The sequence below is a fragment of the Cygnus olor genome, unplaced genomic scaffold (genome assembly GCF_009769625.2).
Source record: "Cygnus olor isolate bCygOlo1 unplaced genomic scaffold, bCygOlo1.pri.v2 scaffold_136_ctg1, whole genome shotgun sequence".
Classification (NCBI taxonomy): Eukaryota; Metazoa; Chordata; class Aves; order Anseriformes; family Anatidae; genus Cygnus; species Cygnus olor.
In genome coordinates this window covers 22,431-41,349 of record NW_024429103.1, presented here as the reverse complement: position 1 = coordinate 41,349, position 18,919 = coordinate 22,431, and the positions used below count along the sequence as shown (strand labels likewise).

General features: G+C 65.4%; 3 protein-coding genes across 3 annotated transcripts in view; 2 read left to right on the top strand and 1 right to left on the bottom strand.

Moving 5' to 3' along the window:
* Nucleotides 1-18,919, top strand: part of CHD3 (chromodomain helicase DNA binding protein 3) — a gene marked incomplete at its 5' end in the record, with an annotated part of 41,807 nt that overhangs the window by 15,218 nt on the left and 7,670 nt on the right. Inside the window, 17 exons of the mRNA XM_040543616.1 lie at nucleotides 847-1,047; nucleotides 2,610-2,747; nucleotides 3,021-3,142; nucleotides 3,662-3,835; nucleotides 5,604-5,745; nucleotides 6,195-6,326; nucleotides 6,812-6,929; nucleotides 7,384-7,508; nucleotides 8,287-8,518; nucleotides 10,815-10,981; nucleotides 12,667-12,844; nucleotides 13,899-13,964; nucleotides 14,252-14,337; nucleotides 15,133-15,266; nucleotides 17,189-17,333; nucleotides 17,582-17,744; nucleotides 18,363-18,475. Coding sequence (XP_040399550.1) covers nucleotides 847-1,047; nucleotides 2,610-2,747; nucleotides 3,021-3,142; nucleotides 3,662-3,835; nucleotides 5,604-5,745; nucleotides 6,195-6,326; nucleotides 6,812-6,929; nucleotides 7,384-7,508; nucleotides 8,287-8,518; nucleotides 10,815-10,981; nucleotides 12,667-12,844; nucleotides 13,899-13,964; nucleotides 14,252-14,337; nucleotides 15,133-15,266; nucleotides 17,189-17,333; nucleotides 17,582-17,744; nucleotides 18,363-18,475 — 2,436 coding nt within the window. The remainder of the gene's footprint in view (nucleotides 1-846; nucleotides 1,048-2,609; nucleotides 2,748-3,020; nucleotides 3,143-3,661; nucleotides 3,836-5,603; nucleotides 5,746-6,194; nucleotides 6,327-6,811; nucleotides 6,930-7,383; nucleotides 7,509-8,286; nucleotides 8,519-10,814; nucleotides 10,982-12,666; nucleotides 12,845-13,898; nucleotides 13,965-14,251; nucleotides 14,338-15,132; nucleotides 15,267-17,188; nucleotides 17,334-17,581; nucleotides 17,745-18,362; nucleotides 18,476-18,919) is intronic.
* Nucleotides 3,851-5,070, top strand: LOC121063247 (nascent polypeptide-associated complex subunit alpha, muscle-specific form-like). The gene is made up of 2 exons (XM_040543614.1): nucleotides 3,851-4,085; nucleotides 4,216-5,070. Exons 1-2 carry the CDS (start codon nucleotides 3,861-3,863, stop codon nucleotides 5,068-5,070), a joined length of 1,080 nt encoding a protein of 359 aa, XP_040399548.1. The 5' UTR covers nucleotides 3,851-3,860.
* Nucleotides 8,665-10,809, bottom strand: LOC121063248 (glutamine-rich protein 2-like). Its single transcript, XM_040543615.1, has 5 exons — nucleotides 10,581-10,809; nucleotides 10,451-10,530; nucleotides 10,326-10,380; nucleotides 10,088-10,105; nucleotides 8,665-9,847 (listed from the first exon to the last, which is right to left on the bottom strand). Exons 1-5 carry the CDS (start codon nucleotides 10,608-10,610, stop codon nucleotides 9,263-9,265), a joined length of 768 nt encoding a protein of 255 aa, XP_040399549.1. The 5' UTR covers nucleotides 10,611-10,809; the 3' UTR covers nucleotides 8,665-9,262.

Here is an 18,919-nt window from a genome sequence, read left to right as displayed (position 1 = left end):
GGGTCCTGATGGTGTCCCCATGTCCCTGCCAGTGTCCCCATGGCCGCCATGGGGTGTCCTCACGGCCCTATTCTTGTCCCTGTGGCCCTCCTTGTGTCCCCACGGCCACCTTCAGGTGGCCACAGGGTCCTGCTGGTGTCCCCATGGCCATCCCAGTGCTCTCACAGCCACCCCACGGCGTCCCCACATCCCGGCCGGTGTCCCCATGGCCACCATGGGGTGTCACCAGGGCCCTGCTGGTGGCCCCACGGCCCTGTGTCCCCACGGCCACCCTGGGGTGTCCCCGTGTCCTCCCGTGATCCCGCCGGCGCTCTGGGCTGTCCCCAGGGCCCTTGGCTGGGTCCCTGCTGCCACCCTGTGGTGACACTTGGCAACGTCCCCGGGATGTCCCCGTGTCACTTCAGTCGCTCTTGCTGTCTCCATGTGCCTCCCCGTGTCCCCATGGCCACCCTGGGGTGTCCCCATGTCCCTCTGGCCACCCTGGGGTATCACAGTGTCCCCATGGCCACCCTGGGGTGTCCCTGTGGCCACAGTGGGATGTCACCGTGTCCCCATAGCCACCCTGGGGTGTCTCCATGGCCACCCTGGGATGTCACCATGTCCCTATGGCCACCCTGGGGTGTCACCGTGTCCCTGCCTGCGTCCCCCTGGGGACATTTTCATGTCCCTGTGGCCACACCAAGCCACCCCCTGCCCCATGTGTCACACTGTCCCCATGTCCCCACGTCCCCACGGCCCCGTCCCGCCGCCCCCCGCCCCCTGTGTCACACTGTCCCCACGTCCCCAAGGGCCCGTCCCGCGCCGCCGCCCCGTCCCCGTGTCCCCGTGTGACGCGCTGTCCCCCAGGGCCACACCAAGGGCCCGTTCCTCGTCAGCGCCCCGCTCTCCACCATCATCAACTGGGAGCGCGAGTTCCAGATGTGGGCGCCCGCCTTCTACGTCGTCACCTACACCGGGGACAAGGACAGCCGCGCCATCATCCGCGAGAACGAGTTCTCCTTCGACGACAACGCCATGAAGGGCGGCAAGAAGGCCTTCAAGATGAAGGTGAGGGGCGAGGGGGGCACGGGGGACGGGTCCTCGGGGTGATGGGGGTCCTTGGGGTGATGGGGTGACCTGGTGGCCAGGTCCTTGGGGTGGTAGGGTTACCTGGTGATGGGTTCTTGGGGTGATGGGGGTCCTCAGGGTGATGGGGTGACCTGTGGATGTGGCCTAGGGGCCGTTGGGGTGCTGGGTTGACCTGGTGGCCAGGCCTTTGGGGTGCTGGAGGTCATTGGGGTGCTGGGGTGACCTGTGGTTGGGTTCTTGGGGTGATGGGGGTCCTCAGGGTGATGGGGTGACCTGGTGGCTGGGTCGTTGGGGTGCTGGGGGTCTTTGGGGTGCTGGGGTGAACTGGTGGTCGGGTCCTTGGGGTGCTGGGGGTCATTGGGGTGCTGGGTGACCTGTGAATGGGTCCTTGGGGTGCTGGGTGACCTGTAGATGGGTCCTAGGGGTGCTGGGGGTCCTCGGGGTGCTGGGGCGACCTGGTGGCCAGGCTCTTGGGGTGCTGGGGGTCCTTTGGGTGCTGGGTGACCTGGTGGCCGGGTCTTTGGGGTGCTGGAGTGACCTGTGGATGGGTCGTAGGGGCCATTGGGGTGCTGGGTTGACCTGGTGGCCAGGTCCTTGGGGTGCTGGGTGACCTGGTAGTGGGGTCCCTGGGGTGATGGGGTGACCTGGTGGCCGGGTCTTTGGGGTGATGGTGGTCCCTGGGGTGCTGGGTGACCTGTGGATGGGTCCTGGGGGTGCTGGGTGACCTGGTGGTGGGGTCCCTGGGGTGCTGGGTTGACCTGGTGGCTGGGTCTTTGGGGTGCTGGGGATGCGGGGTGACCTGGTGGCCAGGCTCTTAGGGTGCTGGGGGTCCTCAGGGTGCTGGGGTGACCTGTGGATGGGTCCTAGGGGTCATTTGAGGTGCTGGGTTGACCTGGTGGCTGGGTCCTTCGGGTGCTGGATGACGTGTGGGTGGGTCCTTGGGTGCTGGGGGCCTTCAGGGTGCTGGGTGACCTGGTGGCCAAGTCCTCGGGGTGCTGGGTGACCTGGTGGTGGGGTCCCAGGGGTGATGGGTGAACTGGTGGCCAGGTCCTCGGGGTGCTGGGGGTGCTTGGGGTGCTGGGGTGACCTGGTGACCGGGTCCTTGGGGTGCTGGGCGACCCGGTGGCCAGTCCTTGGGGTGCTGGGGGTCCTTAGGGTGCTGGGTGACCTGGTGGCTGGGTCCTTGGGGTGCTGGGGGGTCCCCGGGGTGCTGGGTGTCCCCGGGGTGCTGGGTGACCTGGTGACCGGGTCCTTGGGGTGCTGGGCGACCCGGTGGCCGGTCCTTGGGGTGCTGGGGGGTCCCCGGGGTGCTGGGTGTCCCCGGGGTGCTGGGTGACCTGGTGGCCGGGTCCTTGGGGTGCTGGCGGTCTTCAGGGTGCTGGGTGACCTGCCTGGGGGCTGGGTCCCCGGGGTGCTGGGTGTCCCCGGGGTGCTGGGTGACCTGGTGGCCGGGTCCTCGGGGCGATGGGGTCCCTGGGGGGCTTTGGGGGTCCCCGGGGTGCCGGGTTGTCCCGGCGGCCGGGCGCTGACGGCCGCGGCAGCGGGAGGCGCAGGTGAAGTTCCACGTGCTGCTCACCTCCTACGAGCTGATCACCATCGACCAGGCGGCGCTGGGCTCCATCCGCTGGGCCTGCCTGGTGGTGGACGAGGCCCACCGCCTCAAGAACAACCAGAGCAAGGTGGGCACGGCCCGGGGGGGGGGGGGCAGCCGGGACCCCCGGGGGGGCGCCCGGACCCTTGGGGGGGCACCCGGACCTCTGGGGAGCCCCCCTGGGGTGCCTCGGGGGGACGCTTGGGAGCCTCGGTCCCTTGAGTCGGCGACGCCCCCGGTGTCTGCGCCCCTCGGGGAGGGGACACGGGGGCACCACGGGGGTCCCGTGGGGAGGGGGTGTCCCCTTCCGTAGGGTGACACGGGTGATGTGACCCCCCCCTTGTCCCCCCCCACCCCGCAGTTCTTTCGGGTGCTCAACGGGTACAAGATCGAGCACAAGCTGCTGCTGACGGGGACCCCGCTGCAGAACAACCTGGAGGAGCTCTTCCACCTCCTCAACTTCCTCACGCCCGAGCGCTTCAAGTACGGCCCCCGTTGTCCTCTCCTGGCCCCGTTGTCCCCTCCTGGCCCCCAGTGTCCCCTCCTGGCCCCCCACATCCCCGGGTCCACCCTCACATCCTCCCACATCCCCCTGTGTCACCACTGTCCCCAAGTCCCCGTGTGACAGATGTCCCCGTGCGATGGCTGTCCCCACGTCCTGGCCGTCCCCGTGTCCCCACATCCTCGTGTCCCCACGTCCTGGCCATCCCCTTGTCCCCTCATCCTGGCTGTCCCCACCTCCTGGCTGTCCCCATGTGTCCCCACGTGTCCCCGTGTCCCCATGTCCTGTCCGTCCCCACGTCCCCACGTCCTGGCCGTCCCGGTGTCCCCACGTTCTGGCCGTCCCCACATCCCCCCCACCTCCCCCAGCCCCTCGTGTCCCCACGTCCCCTCGCGTCCCCCCGCGTCCCCACCTTGTCACAGCCGTCCCCGCGCCCCCGCCTCGTCCCGGCCGCCCCCCGGCCCCCTCCTCACGCCCCCCTCACTCCCCTCCCCCCCCAGCAACCTGGAGGGCTTCCTGGAGGAGTTCGCCGACATCTCCAAGGAGGACCAGATCAAGAAGCTCCACGACCTGCTGGGCCCCCACATGCTGCGGCGCCTCAAGGCCGACGTCTTCAAGAACATGCCGGCCAAGACCGAGCTCATCGTGCGCGTCGAGCTCAGCCCCATGCAGAAGTACGGGCACAGCGCCGCGGGCAGGATGGGGCCCAGCGAGGCCCGGCAGTCCCAGGGGGTACCCACGGCCCGCCCGCACGCAGGGGGGTCTCAGCGCCCCAGCTGCCAGGTCCCAGGAGCCCTGGGGGTCCCAGAACCCCAATATCTGATCCCACTGGCCTTGGGGAGGGTCTCAGCACCCCAATACCGGGTCCTACCCACCTTGGGGGTCCCAGCACCCGAATACCAGGTCTCAGCACCCCAATACCAGGTCCCATCCACCTTGGGGGGGGTCTCAGCACCCCAATTCCCAGGTCACACCAACTTTGGGGGTCTCAGCACCCCAGCACCAGATCCCAGCTGCCCTGGGGGGTCTCAGCACCCCAATACCAGGTTACCAGGTCCTAAGAGCCTCGGGGGGGGGTCTCAGCACCCCAGTTCCAGGTCCTATCCACCTTGGGGGTCCCAGCACCCCAACACCTGATCCCACTAGCACTGGGGAGGGTCTCAGCACCCCAATTGCAGGTCCCACCTACTTTGGGGGTCTCAGAACCCCAATACCAGGTCTCAGCACCCCAATACCAGGTCCCACCCACCCACAAGGGGTCTCAGCACCCCAATTCCAGGTCCCATCCACCTTAGGGGGGGTCTCAGCACCCCAATTCCAGGTTGCACCAACTTTGGGGGTCTCAGCACCCCAGTGCCAGGTCCCATCCACCTTGGGGGTCCCAGAACCCCAATATCTGATCCCACTGGCCTTGGGGAGGGCCTCAGCACCCCAATACCAGGTGCCACCCACTTTAGGGGGGGGCCTCAGCACCCCGACACCCAGAGCCCACTGGCTTTGGGGGTCTTGGCACCCCAATACCAGGTCACACCAACCTTGGGGGTCCCAGCACCCCAATTCCCAGATCCCACCACCTTTTGGGGTCTCAACATCCCAATACCAGGTCCCACCCACCTTAGGGGGGGTGCTCAGCACCCCAATTCCCACCGACCTTGGGGGTCTCAGCACCCCAATACCTGATCCCACCAGTCTTGGGGAGGGTCTCAGCACCGCAGTTCCAGGTCTCAGCACCCCAATACCGGGTCCCACCCGCTTTAGGGGGTCTCAGCACCCCAACACCCAGATCCCACCAACTTTGGGGGTCTCAGCACCCCAATCCCAGGTCCCATCCACCTTGGGGGGGGGGGGTCTCAGCACTCCAATTCCCAGATCCCACCCACCTTGGGGGTCCCAACACCCCAGTACCTGATCCCACTAGCCTTGAGGGAGGGTCTCAGCACCCCAATGCCAGGTCCCAGCACCCCACAAGGGGTCTCAGCACCCCAGTTCCAGGTTCCATCCACCTTGGGGGGGGGGGTCTCAGCACCCCCATTCCCAGACCCCACCAACTTTGGGGGTCTCAGCACCCCAATGCCAGGTCCCACCCACCTTGGGGGGGGTCCCGATGCTCCAGACCCCTGTGCCCCCTGTGCCCGTGGGGTCCCGGCCCCTCAGTGCTGGGGTCCCTGCTGCCCTCAGGGGGTCCCAGCCCCCCCTCCCTAAATCCCCCCGCCCTGGGGGGGGTCCCAGCTCCCCAAACACCCAGACCCCAAAGACCTTGGGGTGCGCGGGGGGGGTCCCAGTGCCCTGATCTCTTGCCTCCCACCGACGTGGGGAGATCCCAGCCCCCAAACCGGGGTTCCTTCAGGGTGAGGGGGGGGTCCCACCGGCTGGGGGGGGAGGGGGGAGGGGGGGCTGCCCCCCCCCCCCCCCCGAGCCGGGTCCCAGCCCCCCGCCCCGCAGGAAGTACTACAAGTACATCCTGACGCGCAACTTCGAGGCGCTGAACTCGCGGGGCGGAGGGAACCAGGTGTCGCTGCTCAACATCATGATGGACCTGAAGAAGTGCTGCAACCACCCCTACCTCTTCCCCGTGGCCGCCATGGTGAGCTGGGGGGGGGTCTTGGGGGTCGGGGGGGCTGAGGGGGCACGGGGAGGGTGGGGGGAGATGGGGAGATACGGCGGGATGTGGGGGGACAGGGACATGGGGTGGGGGGAGATGGGGAGATACGGGGGGACATGGGGGGGACACGGAGGGCATGGGGGGGACAAGAGGGATGTGGGGTGGTGGGACGAGCTTCAGAGGGACATGGGGACATGGGGGGGACATGGGATGGGACAGAGGGACACGGCGATGGGACGTGGGCGCTACAGGGGGACACGGGAGGGACAGAAGGACAGGGAGGGGACAAGAGGACCGTGGGGGGACACGGGGGGAGCGCCATGGGGACACCTGGGGGGGGGAACGCAGAGCTGTGGGGATGCAGGGGGGGGGATCGGGACCGGGGGTGACGCCCCCGTCCCTGTCCCCAACCTGTCCCCAACCCGTCCCAGGAGTCCCCGAAGCTGCCGAGCGGCGCCTACGAGGGGGGGGCCCTGATCAAGGCCTCGGGGAAGCTGCTGCTGCTGCAGAAGATGCTGCGCAAGCTGAAGGAGCAGAACCACCGCGTGCTCATCTTCTCCCAGGTCGGTGGGGGGGGGCTGACCCCCCCCCGGGCACCCCCAGGGCCCCCCGCTCCCCACCCAGCACCCCTGGGTGACCCCAGTCTAACCAGTGTAAGTCCCAGCACCCCCAGGTGCCCCCAATCTAACCAGTGTCCATCCCAGCACCCTGGGTGCTCCCAGTCTATCCTAGCACCAGCACCAGGTGCACCTGTGGGTGCCCCCAGTGTAACCAGTGCCCATCCCAGTACCTCTCAGTGCTCCCAGTCTAACCAGTGTCTGTCCCAGCACCCTGGCTGCTCCCAGTCTAACCAGCACCAGCTGCCCCCCAGCCCCCTGGGAGCTCCCAGTGTAACCAGTGCCCATCCCAGCAGCCCTGGGTGCTCCCAGTGCCTTTGGGTGCCCCCAGTCTAACCAGTGCCCGTCCCAGCCCCCTCCGAGTGCCCCCATTGTAACCAGTGACACCCCCCAGCCCCCCCAGTGCTCCCAGTCTAACCAGTGCCCCGCAGATGACGAAGATGCTGGACCTACTGGAGGACTTCCTGGACTACGAGGGCTACAAGTACGAGCGCATCGACGGGGGCATCACGGGGGCGCTGCGCCAGGAGGCCATCGACCGCTTCAACGGTAGGCCTGGGGGGGGTTGGGGGGATCACAGGGGACTGGGGGGGACCCGGGGGATATGGGGGAGCCCAGGGGTCCGGGGGGGGACAGAGGGGTCTGGAGAGGACACAGGAGATGGAGGGCACCAAGGGACCAGGAGGACGCAAGCATTTGGGGTGACACCCAGGCAGGATGGGGCCCCCCAGGCAGGATGGAGTCCCCCCAGGTAGTTTGGAGTGGGGGGACAGGGACTTTTAGGGTCTTTTTGTTGGGGTGGGGGGCCTGACCCCATCCGTGATGGGTTCCTGGGATGGGTTCAGGGTGCCTGGGTGCCCACCGCTGGGTGCTGGAGGGGGAGAGGGTTTTTAGGGGGGGGTTCTGGTAGTACTGGGGTCCCTGATGATACTGGGGAGGGCGCGGGGGGGCTGTGGGCTTTGCCGGGGGGCCGTCACCCCCCGTGCTGATGCCGGGGGGGCAGCGCCGGGGGCGCAGCAGTTCTGCTTCCTGCTGTCGACGCGGGCCGGGGGCCTTGGCATCAACCTGGCGACCGCCGACACCGTCGTCATCTTCGACTCCGACTGGAACCCCCACAACGACATCCAGGTGCGTGCCCCCCCCACGTCCTCTGCAGCCCCCTCCCCACCTCCTCTGCCCCGTCCCCTTGGCCTTGTCACCTCCCTGTCCCCAGTTGTCACCTCATGCCACCCACCACGGCCCTCTCCCCGGCCGCTGCTACGCCGTGATGGGTCCTACCATGGCCCCGGCCACACTCAGGTTCCTCAACGTGTCCCCATCACCACGTCCCCACCACTGTGTCCTTCGTGACCATGACCTCCACGGCCATGTCCCCACCACCATGTCCTCCATCACCATGTCCTCCATGACCATGTCTCCACTGCGTCCTCCACCACCGCGTCCCCACCACCACATCCCTACCACCGTGTCCTCCGCTACTGTGTTCTTCATGACCATGTCCCCACCACCGTGTCCTCCACCACATCTCCACCACATCATCCACGACCATGCCTCCACCACCGTGTCCTCCACAACCGTATCCTCCACCACCACATCCTTCACAAACGCATCCTCCACCACCGCGTCCCCACCATCACGTCCTCCACCACCACATCCTCCATGACCACGTCCCCACCACGTCCTCCACGACCACATCCCCACCACGACGTTCTCCACCACTGCATCCTCCATGACCACGTCCCCACCACCACATCCCTGCTCCAACACTCCCCTCACCTCCCCCCTCACCACGATGTCCTTACTGACGTCCCCAACCTGTCCCCTTCCCCCGTGGCGCTGCTCAACGCGTCCTCCACCTCCGTGTCCCTGCTCCGACACGTCCCCTGCTGCGTCCCCGTCCCTGCAGGCCTTCAGCCGGGCGCACCGCATCGGCCAGGCCAACAAGGTGATGATCTACCGGTTCGTGACACGGGCGTCGGTGGAGGAACGCATCACGCAGGTGGCCAAGCGCAAGATGATGCTGACGCACCTGGTGGTGCGCCCGGGGCTGGGCTCCAAGGCCGGCTCCATGTCCAAGCAGGAGCTTGATGACATCCTCAAGTTTGGCACTGAGGAGCTCTTCAAGGACGAGAACGAGGGTCAGCGCCTGCCGGGGCCGGGGTGTGACGGGACGTGGGGGGGATACAGGGGGACGTGGGGGGATGTGGTGGGATGTAGGAGGCTGTGGTGGGATGTGGGAGGTCATGATAGGACGTGGGAGGCCATGGTGGGACGTAGGAGGCTGTGGTAGGATATAGGAGGTCATGGTGGGACATGGGAGGCTGTGGTTGGATGTAGGAGGCTGTGGTAGGATGTAGGAGGCCACAGTGGGACATAGGAGGCTGTGGTTGGATGTAGGAGGCCATGGTAGGATGTAGGAGGCCACAGTGGGACATGGGAAGCTGTGGTTGGATGTAGGAGGCCATGGAAGGGCGTAGGAGGCCGTGGTGGGACACAACAGCTGATGCAAAGCTGCAGTGGGATGTGCTAGGCCTTGGCGGGATGTTTGAGGCAAGGCAGTGACAGGACGTGTAAGGCCATGCTAGGGCCATGATGGGACATGCAAAGGCATGGTGGGACGTGTGAGGCCGTGGTGGGACATGTGAGGCCGTGGTGGGACGTGTGAGGCCATGATGAGATGTGCAAGGCCGCGATGGGTCATGCAAAGCGAGAACGGAACATGCAAAGCCATGGTAAGGCCGTGGTGGGATGTGCAGATCCATGACGGGATGCATGAAGTCATGGTCGGGCTGTGAGAGGGCACACAAGGACGTGAGGGGGCCATGATGGGACCCGTGAGGCCATGATGGGACATGGGAGGCTGTGAACTGGGTCACAGCAGGTCATGCAAGGCCATGGTGGGGCGTCATGTTGGGTTGGTCAAGGCCGTGTGGAGGCATGCCAGGCTGTGTTGGACCATACTGGGCTGTACTGGGCCATGTTGGTCTGTGTTGGACTGTATTGGGCCATGTTGGGCTGTGTTGGACCATGTTGGACCATATTAGACCATCATGAACTGTGTTGGACCATAATGGGCCGTGTTGGGCTGTGTCAGGCCATGTTGGGCTATGTTGGGCTTTACCTGGACATACTGAGCTATGTTGGACCATACTGGGGCCATACTGGGCTGTGTTGGACCATATCGGGTTATGCTGAGCTGTATCAGGCCATGTTAGGCTGTATTGGACCATATTGGGCCATACTGGGACATGATGAGCTATGTTGGCCCATCCTGGGCCATACTGGGCTGTGTTGGGCCATACCTGGACATGCTGAGCTATGTTGGCCCACGTTGGGCCATACTGGGCTGTATTGGACGGTGTGAGGCCATATTGAGCTGTATTGGGACATGTTGAGCTGTGACAGGCTATACTGGGCTGTGTTGGAACATACTGGTCCATGCTGGGCTGTGTCAGGCCATGTTGGGCCATACCTGGACATGCTGAGCTATGTTGGACCATACTGGGCCGCACTGGGCTGTGCTGGACCTTACTGGGTCATGTTGAGTGGTGTCAGATCATATTGGGCCATACTGGGCCATGCTGAGCTGTGTTGGGTTGTGTTGGGCCGTGTCAGGCCATGCTGGGCTGTGTTGGGCCATACCTTGACATGCTGAGCTATGTTGGACCATATCGGGTCATACTGGGCTGTGCTGGACCTTACTGGGTCATGATGAGTTGTGTCAGGTCATACTGGGCCATACTGGGCCATGTTGAGCTGTGACAGGCCACGTTGTGCTGTGACAGGCCATGTTGGGCTGTGTTGGAACATACTGGGTCATGTTGAGTTGTGTTGGGCCATGTAGACCTGTATCGGGCCATGTTGGGCTGTGTTGGAACATACTGGGTCATGTTGAGTTGTGCTGGGCCATGTAGACCTGTATCGGGCCATGTCGGGCTGTGTCAGGCCATGTTGAGTTGTATCGGGCCATGCTGGGCCCTGTTGAGCTGCGTCGGGCCATGTTGGGCCATGTTGGGCTGTGTCAGGACGTGTCAGGCCACGTTGGACCACGTTGGGCTGTGTCGTGTCATGTTGAGTTGTGCTGGGCCATGTTGAGTTGTGTCAGGCCACGCTGGGCCATGTTGGGCTGTGTTGGGCCACGCTGGGCTGTGTCAGACCATGTTGGGCTGTGTTGGGCCATGTTGGACTACTTTAGGCCATGTTGAGCTGCGTCAGGCCACGTTGGACCATGTTGGGCTGTATTGGGCAATGCTGGGCCGTGTTGGGCCACGTTGGACCTTGTTGGGCTGTATCAGAGCATGCTGGGCTGTGTTCGACCGTGCTGGGCCACGCTGGACCGTGTTGGGCCACGCTGGGCCGCGCTGGGCCATGCTGGGCCGTCCTGGACCAAGTCAGGCCACGCCAGGCCGTGTCAGCGGCGTGTCACCGGCGCAGGGGAGAACAAGGAGGAGGACAGCAGCGTCATCCACTACGACAACGAGGCCATCGCCCGGCTGCTCGATCGCAACCAGGACGCCACCGACGACGCCGACGTGCAGAACATGAACGAGTACCTCAGCTCCTTCAAGGTGGCGCAGTACGTCGTGCGCGAGGAGGACAAGGTGCGCCCGGGGACGGGGACGGGGGAGCACGAGGGGGGGACAGCGGCTTGGTGGGGACGAGGGAGGTGATGGGGATGATGGGGACATTGGAGATGGTGGGGTGAGATGTGGTGGGGATGATGGAGGTGGGGACGATGGAGGTGGGAACGGTGGAGATGATGGAGATGAAGATGATGGGGATGGGGACAGTGGGGACGGTGGAGATGGTGGGGACAATGGGAGCGGGGGCGATGGAGATGATGTGGGTAGAGGTGATGGAGGCAGGGCTGATGACAATGGGGATGGAGACAATGGAGATGGGGACAATGGAAATGGGGATGATGGAGATGTAGATGATGAAGACGTTGGGGATGTGAATGGGGGAGATGGGGACGATGAAGATGGAGATGGTGGGGGTGATGGAATGGGAATGGTGGAAATGGGAACGAGTGAAACGGAGTCGGAGATGATGGGGGTGATGGAGACATGGAGATGGGGACGGGATGAAGGAGATGGAGGTGGTGAGGATGGGGATGATGGAGGAGGAAAAAACGGGGACAGTGGGGATGGGAACCATGGAAACAGTGGAGATGGGGACAGTGGGGATGATGGAGGTGGGGACAACGGGGACGGAGATGATGGAGGTGATGGGGACAGTGGAGGTGGAGGTGGTGGAGATGATGGGAATGGAGATGGAGATGATGGAGATCATGGGGATGGAGAAGATGGGGACAGTAGGGATAAAGATAATGGAGACGATGGGGATGAAGATGATGGAGATGGTGAGGACAGTGGAGGTGGAGGTGATGGAGATGGGGATGCAGAAGACGGGGGCAATGGAGATGAAGAGGATGGAGATCATGGGGATGAAGATGATGGAGATCATGGGGAAGGAGATGATGAGGACAGTGAAGGTAGGGGTGATGGGGACAATGCAGATGAAGGTAATGGAGATGCTGGGGACAATGGAGGTGTTGGAGTTGATAAGGATGATGGGGATGGGGACGGTGGAGATGATGGAGGTGGGGACAACAAGGATGGGGATGACGGAGGTGATGGGGACAGTGGAGGTGGAGGTGATGGAAATGATGGGGATGGAGATGAGGACAGTGGAGGTGGATGGGGATGATGAGGACAGTGGAGGTAGAGGTGATAGGGACGGGGAGGTGATGGGGATGATAGGGATGGAGATGAAGACAGTAGAGATGGAGGTGATGGGGACAGTGGAGATGATGGAGGTGATGGAGATGATGGAGATGATGGGGATGGAGATGATGGGGATGGAGATGATGGGGGATGATGGAGATGAGGGCAGTGGAGGTGGAGATGGGATGATGGGGACAGGGATGATAGGGATAAAGAAGATGGAGATGATGATGGGGATGGAGATGATGGGGAGGAGACAATGGAGGTGGAGGTGATGGGGACAATGGAGATGGAGATGATGGAGAACATGGGGATGGAGGTGACGGAGATCATGGGGACGGAGATGATGGAGACCATGGGGACAGAGATGCTGGAGAGCATGGGGACGGAGATGGTGGGGACCATGGGGACGGAGATGGTGGGGACCATGGGGACGGAGATGGTGGGGAGCATGGGGACAGAGATGGTGGGGACCATGGGGACGGAGATGGTGGGGAGCATGGGGACGGAGAAGATGGGGAGCATGGGGACGATCCAACCCACGGCGCCTCCTCCGGCAGATCGAGGAGATCGAGCGGGAGATCATCAAGCAGGAGGAGAACGTCGACCCCGACTACTGGGAGAAGCTGCTGCGGCACCACTACGAGCAGCAGCAGGAGGACCTGGCGCGCAACCTGGGCAAGGGCAAGCGGGTGCGCAAGCAGGTCAACTACAACGACGCTGCCCAGGAGGACCAAGGTGGGCACTGGGAGGGAACTGGGAGGCACTGGGAGGGAACTGGGAAGCATTGGGTGGGAACTGGGAGGCACTGGGAAGCAGCAGGAGGACCTGGTGCACAACCTGGGCAAGGGCAGGTGAGTGCACAAGCAGGTCAGCTATGGTGATGCTGCCCAGGAGGACCAAGGTGGGCACTGGGAGGGAACTGGGAGGCACTGGGAGGGAACTGGGAGGGACTGGGAGGCACTGGGAGGGAACTGGGAGGCACTGGGAAGCGCTGGGGAGGAGCTGATGCACAAGCTGGTCAAGGACAAGCAGGTCAGCTACAACGATGGTGCCCAGGTGGGCACTGGGAGGCACTGGGAGGGAACTGGGAGGCACTGGGAGGATGCTGGAACATACTGGGAGTTACTGGGAGGGGTCCAGGTGCGCTGGGCACCCCCAAGCTTAGAGAACCAAGGTGGATGCAGGGCGGCTGAGAGCACTGGGAGGCACTGGTGAGGTACTGGGGCGCGTGGAGGAGGCACTGGGATGTACTGGGAAGGTACTGGGATACACTGGGAGGGTGTTGGGAGGCGCTGGGGGAAGTGCTGATGGTCACGCCCATGAGGACCAAGGTGGGTGCAGGGCAACTGGGAGCACTGGGAGGCACTGGTGCGTGCCTCGGGAGGCACCAGAAAGGACTGGGAGGATACTGGGAAGCACTGGGACAGACTGGGAGGCACCCGGGGGGAGTCCCAATGCGCCGGGCACCCACACCCCAGAGGACTGGGGTGCCCCTGAGGCAACTGGGAGCACTGGGAGGTTACTGGGATGTTTCTCTTGGGCACTGGGAGGCACTGGGACAGACTGGGAGGCACTGGAAGGGTTCTGAGCCGGGCTGCGGAACACGCGGGGGGCATTTGGGGCAGGGGGGCTTTTAGGGGGCATTTGGGTGGGCATCTGGGGGTCCCGGGGGGGCACCTGGGTCCTGGGGGTCCCGGGGGGCGATTTGGGGTCCCGGGGGGGTGGTGGGGGCAATATTGGGGTGCAATGGGGGGGGGTCCTGGGGGTGCTGATTCCCTCCCCCCCCCAGACAACCAATCGGAGTACTCGGTGGGCTCCGAGGAGGAGGACGAGGACTTCGATGAGAGGCCGGAGGGTGAGTGCCCCCCCGTGCCCCCCCCGTGTCCCCCCCACGTCCCTCTGCCCCCCCCATGTCCCTCTGCCCCCCCCCATGTCCCTCTGTCATCCCCCCCCCCATAATGTCCCCAACTGTCCTCGGTGTCCTCCCCAGGCCCCCCCCTTTCTGGGGTGGGCTCCTTCCTTCCCCTGGGGGGGGGACACACCTTGGGGAGTCCCGGGGGGCACAGGGGGGGTCCGGGGGGGCCTCCTGGGTGCCCTGGGGGGGTGTCGCGGGGGGGGGGTGACAGCGATGTCCCCGTCCAGGCCGGCGCCAGTCCAAGCGGCAGCTCCGGAACGAGAAGGACAAACCGCTGCCCCCGCTGCTGGCCCGGGTGGGGGGCAACATCGAGGTGAGGACCCCCGGGGGGGGCACCTCGGGTGGGGGGGTCCCCTGGGTCCCCCCTGGGTCCCCTTGGGGCCCCTTGTGTCACCCGGGGGGGCATCGGGTCCCCTTTTGTCCCTTATCCCACCCTGGGTGCCTGGGGTGCCCCCCCTGAGACCTGAGGGGTCCCTCTGACCCTTGGGGGGGCCACCTGGGTGTCCCCCCCCCCGGGCACCAGCGTCCCCCCTTCCTCCTGTCACCTTTCTGGTCCCCTGGGTCCCCCCCCAGTGTCCCCAGCAGCCCCCCCCCCCTCGTATCTTCCCTTCCTGTGCAAGCTTCAGGGTGTCCCCGTCCCCTCGGGGTCCCCATCCCCTGGGGTGTCCCCATCCCCTGGGGTGTCCCCTCCCCCCCAGATGTCCCTGTCCCTCGGGGTGTCCCCACCCCCCAGATGTCCCTGTCCCTTGGGGTGTCTCCATCCCCCCAGATGTCCCCATCCCCTGGGTGTCCCCATCCCCTGGTGTCCTTGTCCCTCAGGGTGTCTCTGTCCCCACGGGGTGTCCCTGTCCCTTGGGGGGGTCTCTGTCCCCTAGATGTCCCCATCCCCTGGGGTGTCCCCCCGCCCCTGGTGTCCCCATCCCTTGGGGCGTCCCTGTCCCTTGGGGTGCCCCCACCCCCCTGGGTGTCCCCGTCCCCTCCACGTTTCCCCACCCCCCGGATGTCCCCCTCCCCCGGGTGTCCCTGTCCCCTCGGGGTGTCCCCGTCCCCCCGGGGTGTCCCCCCGCCCCCCCGGTGTCCCCGTGACCCCCCCCCCCCCGTGCCGCAGGTGCTGGGCTTCAACACGCGGCAGCGCAAGGCGTTCCTCAACGCCGTCATGCGCTGGGGGATGCCCCCCCAGGACGCCTTCACCTCCCAGTGGCTCGTGCGCGACCTCCGCGGCAAGAGCGAGAAGGAGTTCAAGTAGGTGGCACCGCGGGGACACCGCGGGGACACCGCGGGGACGCCGCGGGGACGCCGCGAGGACAGCGGGTGGTGGCCGCGGGCGTCCCCAGGGCTGTCCCTGGGGTGGGGGTGAAGGGACGGGGGGGGGCTGAGGTGGGGTCGTGTGTCCCCGTCTCTCTGTCCCTGGGGGGCTGCTGGTGTCCCCACGGTGTCCCCACGGTGTCCCCACGTCCCTGTGAGTCCCCACTGTGACCGCATGCATGTCCCCATGTCCCTGTGAGTCCCCGTGTTCCTGCGTGTCCCCGTGTCCCTGCTGTGTCCCCGTGTGTCCTCGTGTCCCCATGCGTGTCCCCACATCCATGTGTGTCCCCATTCGTGTCCCGTGTCCCTGTGTGTCCCCATGTCCCCACTGTCCCCACATGTCCCTATGCCCCTGTGTGTCCCTGTGTGTCCCCATGTGTCCCATGTCCCCATATTTGTCCTCGTGTGTGTCCCCATGTCCCCATGTGTGTCCCTGTGTCCCTGTGTGTCCCCAAGTCCCCACTGTCCCCACATGTCCCCTTGTCCCTGTGTCCCCATATGTTCCCGTATGTCCCTGTGTCCCCATTTTTGTCCCTATGTGTCCCCACGTCCCCGTGTGTGTCCCCATGTCCCCATTTGTGTCCCCACAGCCACATGTGTCTCCATTGTCCCATGTCCCTGTGCCATGTCCCCATATGTCCCCATGTCTGTGTCCCCTCCGTGTCCCTCTGTGTCCCCCATGTCCCTGTCCCTGATGTCCCTGCATGTCCCCATGTCCCTGTCGCCTCCATGCCCCCTATGTCCCCACCATGTCCCTGTACTCCTCCATTGTCCCATGTCCCTTTGTCCCTCATGTCCCAGCATGTCGCCATGTCCTTGTCCCCTGATGTCCCTGCACGTCCCCATCTCCGTGTCCCCTCCCTGTCCCCATCAGCCCCTCTCTGCCCCTCGTATCCCCTCACGTCCCTGCGTGTCCCCACCTTCCCATGCCCATGTCCCCATATATCTCCATGTCCCGACATGTCCCTGCACGTCCCCAAGTCTTCCCACATGCCCCGTGTCCCCAAGTGTCCCCAAGTGTCCCCGAGTGTCCCCGTGCCACGTGATGAGCCCTTACTCAGCTGAGCGCCGCTGCCGTCGGCTTTCCTGGGGAGCGGGCGAGCGCCGCATCCCCCTCGCGCCGACGCACAGCCACCCCCGTGGGGACCGGGGTGTCCCCCTTGTCCCCGTGTCCCCAGGGGGGGCCGGACAGGGCCCAGGGGACGCCAGAGAGGTGGCAGGACCCGGCCACGGCCGGCACAGGCCTGGGACGGGCGCTGTGACGAGGGGATGGCTGATGGCACGGGGACGTTGGGGACATCAGGACGTTGGGGACATCGGGGACGTTGGGAACATGGGGGATGCTGGGGACACTGGGGACGTTGGGGACATCGGGACATTGGGATGGGGATCCCAGGAATGGGGACAAGGACCCTGGGGACAAGGACAACAGGATGTGGGGGGACACGGGGATGTTGGGGACATTGGGGATGTTGGGGTGGGGATCCCAGGAACGAGGACAAGGACCCTGGGGACAAGGACAATGGGACGTGGGGGACACTGGTGGCAGGGACCGTGGGGACAGGGATGGGGACAGAGCCCTGGGGACTATGGAGACAGGGACACGGGATGGGGACATCCCCACAGATGAGGAGAGGGGACCCTGGGGACAGGGACCCTGGGGATGGGGACAACAGGGACGGGGTCTGTAGGGACAAAGCACCTCGGGGACAGGGACAATAGGGACGGGAGCCCCTCGGGACGGGGACGCAGGGGACGGTGACGCCGGGGATGGGGCTGTGGGGACGAGGGGACCCTGGGGACGAGGGGCCACCGGGGGGTGGCGGTGGCGGTGTCCCCAAGGGCTGGCGTGTCCCCAGGGCCTACGTGTCCCTCTTCATGCGCCACCTCTGCGAGCCGGGCGCCGACGGCTCCGAGACCTTCGCCGACGGGGTCCCGCGGGAGGGGCTCTCGCGGCAGCAGGTGCTGACCCGCATCGGTGTCATGTCCCTCGTCAAGAAGAAGGTACGCGGGTCCCCCCGTCACCTCTGTCACCTCTGTCACCTCCCTGTCACCTCCGTCCCCTCCCTGTCACCTCCGTCCCCTCCGTGTCCCCTGGGCCCCCACCTGAACCCCGGGGTCTCCTCGGTCCCCTGCCTCCCCCCTGTCCCCTGGGTGTCCCCCCCGGCTCCCCCCCGTCCCCTAGGTCCCCCCGTGTCCCCCGGTGTCCCCTTCCTGCCCCCAGTGTCCCCACTGTCCCCGCCGCCCCCCAGGTGCAGGAATTCGAGCACATCAACGGGCGCTGGAGCCTCCCCGAGCTGGTCCCGGAGCCCAGCGCCGACTCCAAGCGCTCGTCGCGCGCCTCGTCCCCCGCCAAGACCTGCAGCACCGACCCCGAGCAGAGCCGCACGCCCACCCCCTGCACCTCCAAACCCGGTACGGGCACGGGGACGGGGGCACGGGGACACGGGGACAGGGACACGGGGACACGGGGATGGGGACACGGGGACGTGGGGACACGGGGATGGGGATATGGGGACGTGGGGACACATGGGGACACGAATATAGGGACAGAGACACTGGGACATGGGAACACAGGGACACGGGGACACGGGGGACACAGGGATATAGGGACAGGGACACGGGGACATGGGGACACGGGGACACAGGGATATAGGGCCAGGGACACGGGGACACAAGAGTGTGGGGACATGGGGACACAGGGACAGGGACACGGGGATGTGGGGACATGGATATAGGGACAGGGACATGGGGACGAGGGGACGAGGGGACACGGGGACAGGGACATGGGGACACGGGGTCACAGAGACGGGGATGGGGACACAGGGGTGTGGGGACAGGGGATGATGACCAGGATGTGGGGACATGGGGACATGGGGGCAAGGACATGGGGGACAAGGGATGGGGACAGGGACGCGGGACAGCAGACACGGGGGACAGGGGATGGGGACATGGGGGACACAGGAGCATCACCGGGGTGCTCAGGGCCCCCGCGTCCCCGTGTCCCCACGGCTCAATGTCCCCTGTCCCCAGCCACGCCAGCGCCCAGCGAGCGCGGGGACGGGATGGGGCCACCCCCGGACAGGGACGACGGTGACACCCGGGACGAGAAGGAGCCCAAAGGTCCCGAGAAGATGGAGACGGAGGTGGGTGACGGCGCTGTCCCCGTCCCTGTCCCCAACCCTGTCCTTGTCCCCAAGGCTGTCCTCACCTTCCTGTCCTCATCCCTGTCCCCAACCTTTTCCCTGTCCCCTACGCTGTTCTCACCTTCTTGTCCTTGTCCCTGTCCCCAACTCTGTCCCCAACACTGTCCTTGTCCCCAGTGCTGTCCTCACCTTCCTGTCCATGTCCCTGTCCCTAACACTGTCCTCGTTCCTGTCCCCAATCCTGTCCCTGTCCCCAACACTGTCCACACCTTGTTCCTGTCCCCAACCCTGTCCTTGTCCCCAGTGCTGATCTCACCTTCCTGTCCTTGTCTCTGTCCCCAACCCTGTCCCTGTCCCCAGCGCTGTCCTCACCTTCCTGTCCTCATCCCTGTCCCCAACCCTGTCCTTGTCCCCAGTGCTGATCTCACCTTCCTGTCCTTGTCT

Excerpts from the sequence above, each read along its gene's own strand:
- LOC121063247 (XM_040543614.1), top strand. The coding sequence starts at position 3,861 with ATGGGGCCCAGCGAGGCCCGGCAGTCCCAGGGGGTACCCACGGCCCGC. Across the intron at positions 4,086-4,215 it reads TCTCAGCACCCCAATACCAG|GTCCTAAGAGCCTCGGGGGG; the intron begins GTCCCATCCACC and ends CCAGGTTACCAG.
- LOC121063248 (XM_040543615.1), bottom strand. The coding sequence starts at position 10,610 with ATGGTCCAACGTGGCCTGACGCAGCTCAAC. Across the intron at positions 10,531-10,580 it reads GTGGCCTGACGCAGCTCAAC|ACAGCCCAGCGTGGCCCAAC; the intron begins ATGGCCTAAAGT and ends ACATGGTCTGAC. Across the intron at positions 10,381-10,450 it reads ATGGCCCAGCACAACTCAAC|ATGGCCCGACGCAGCTCAAC; the intron begins ATGACACGACAC and ends ACATGGCCCAAC.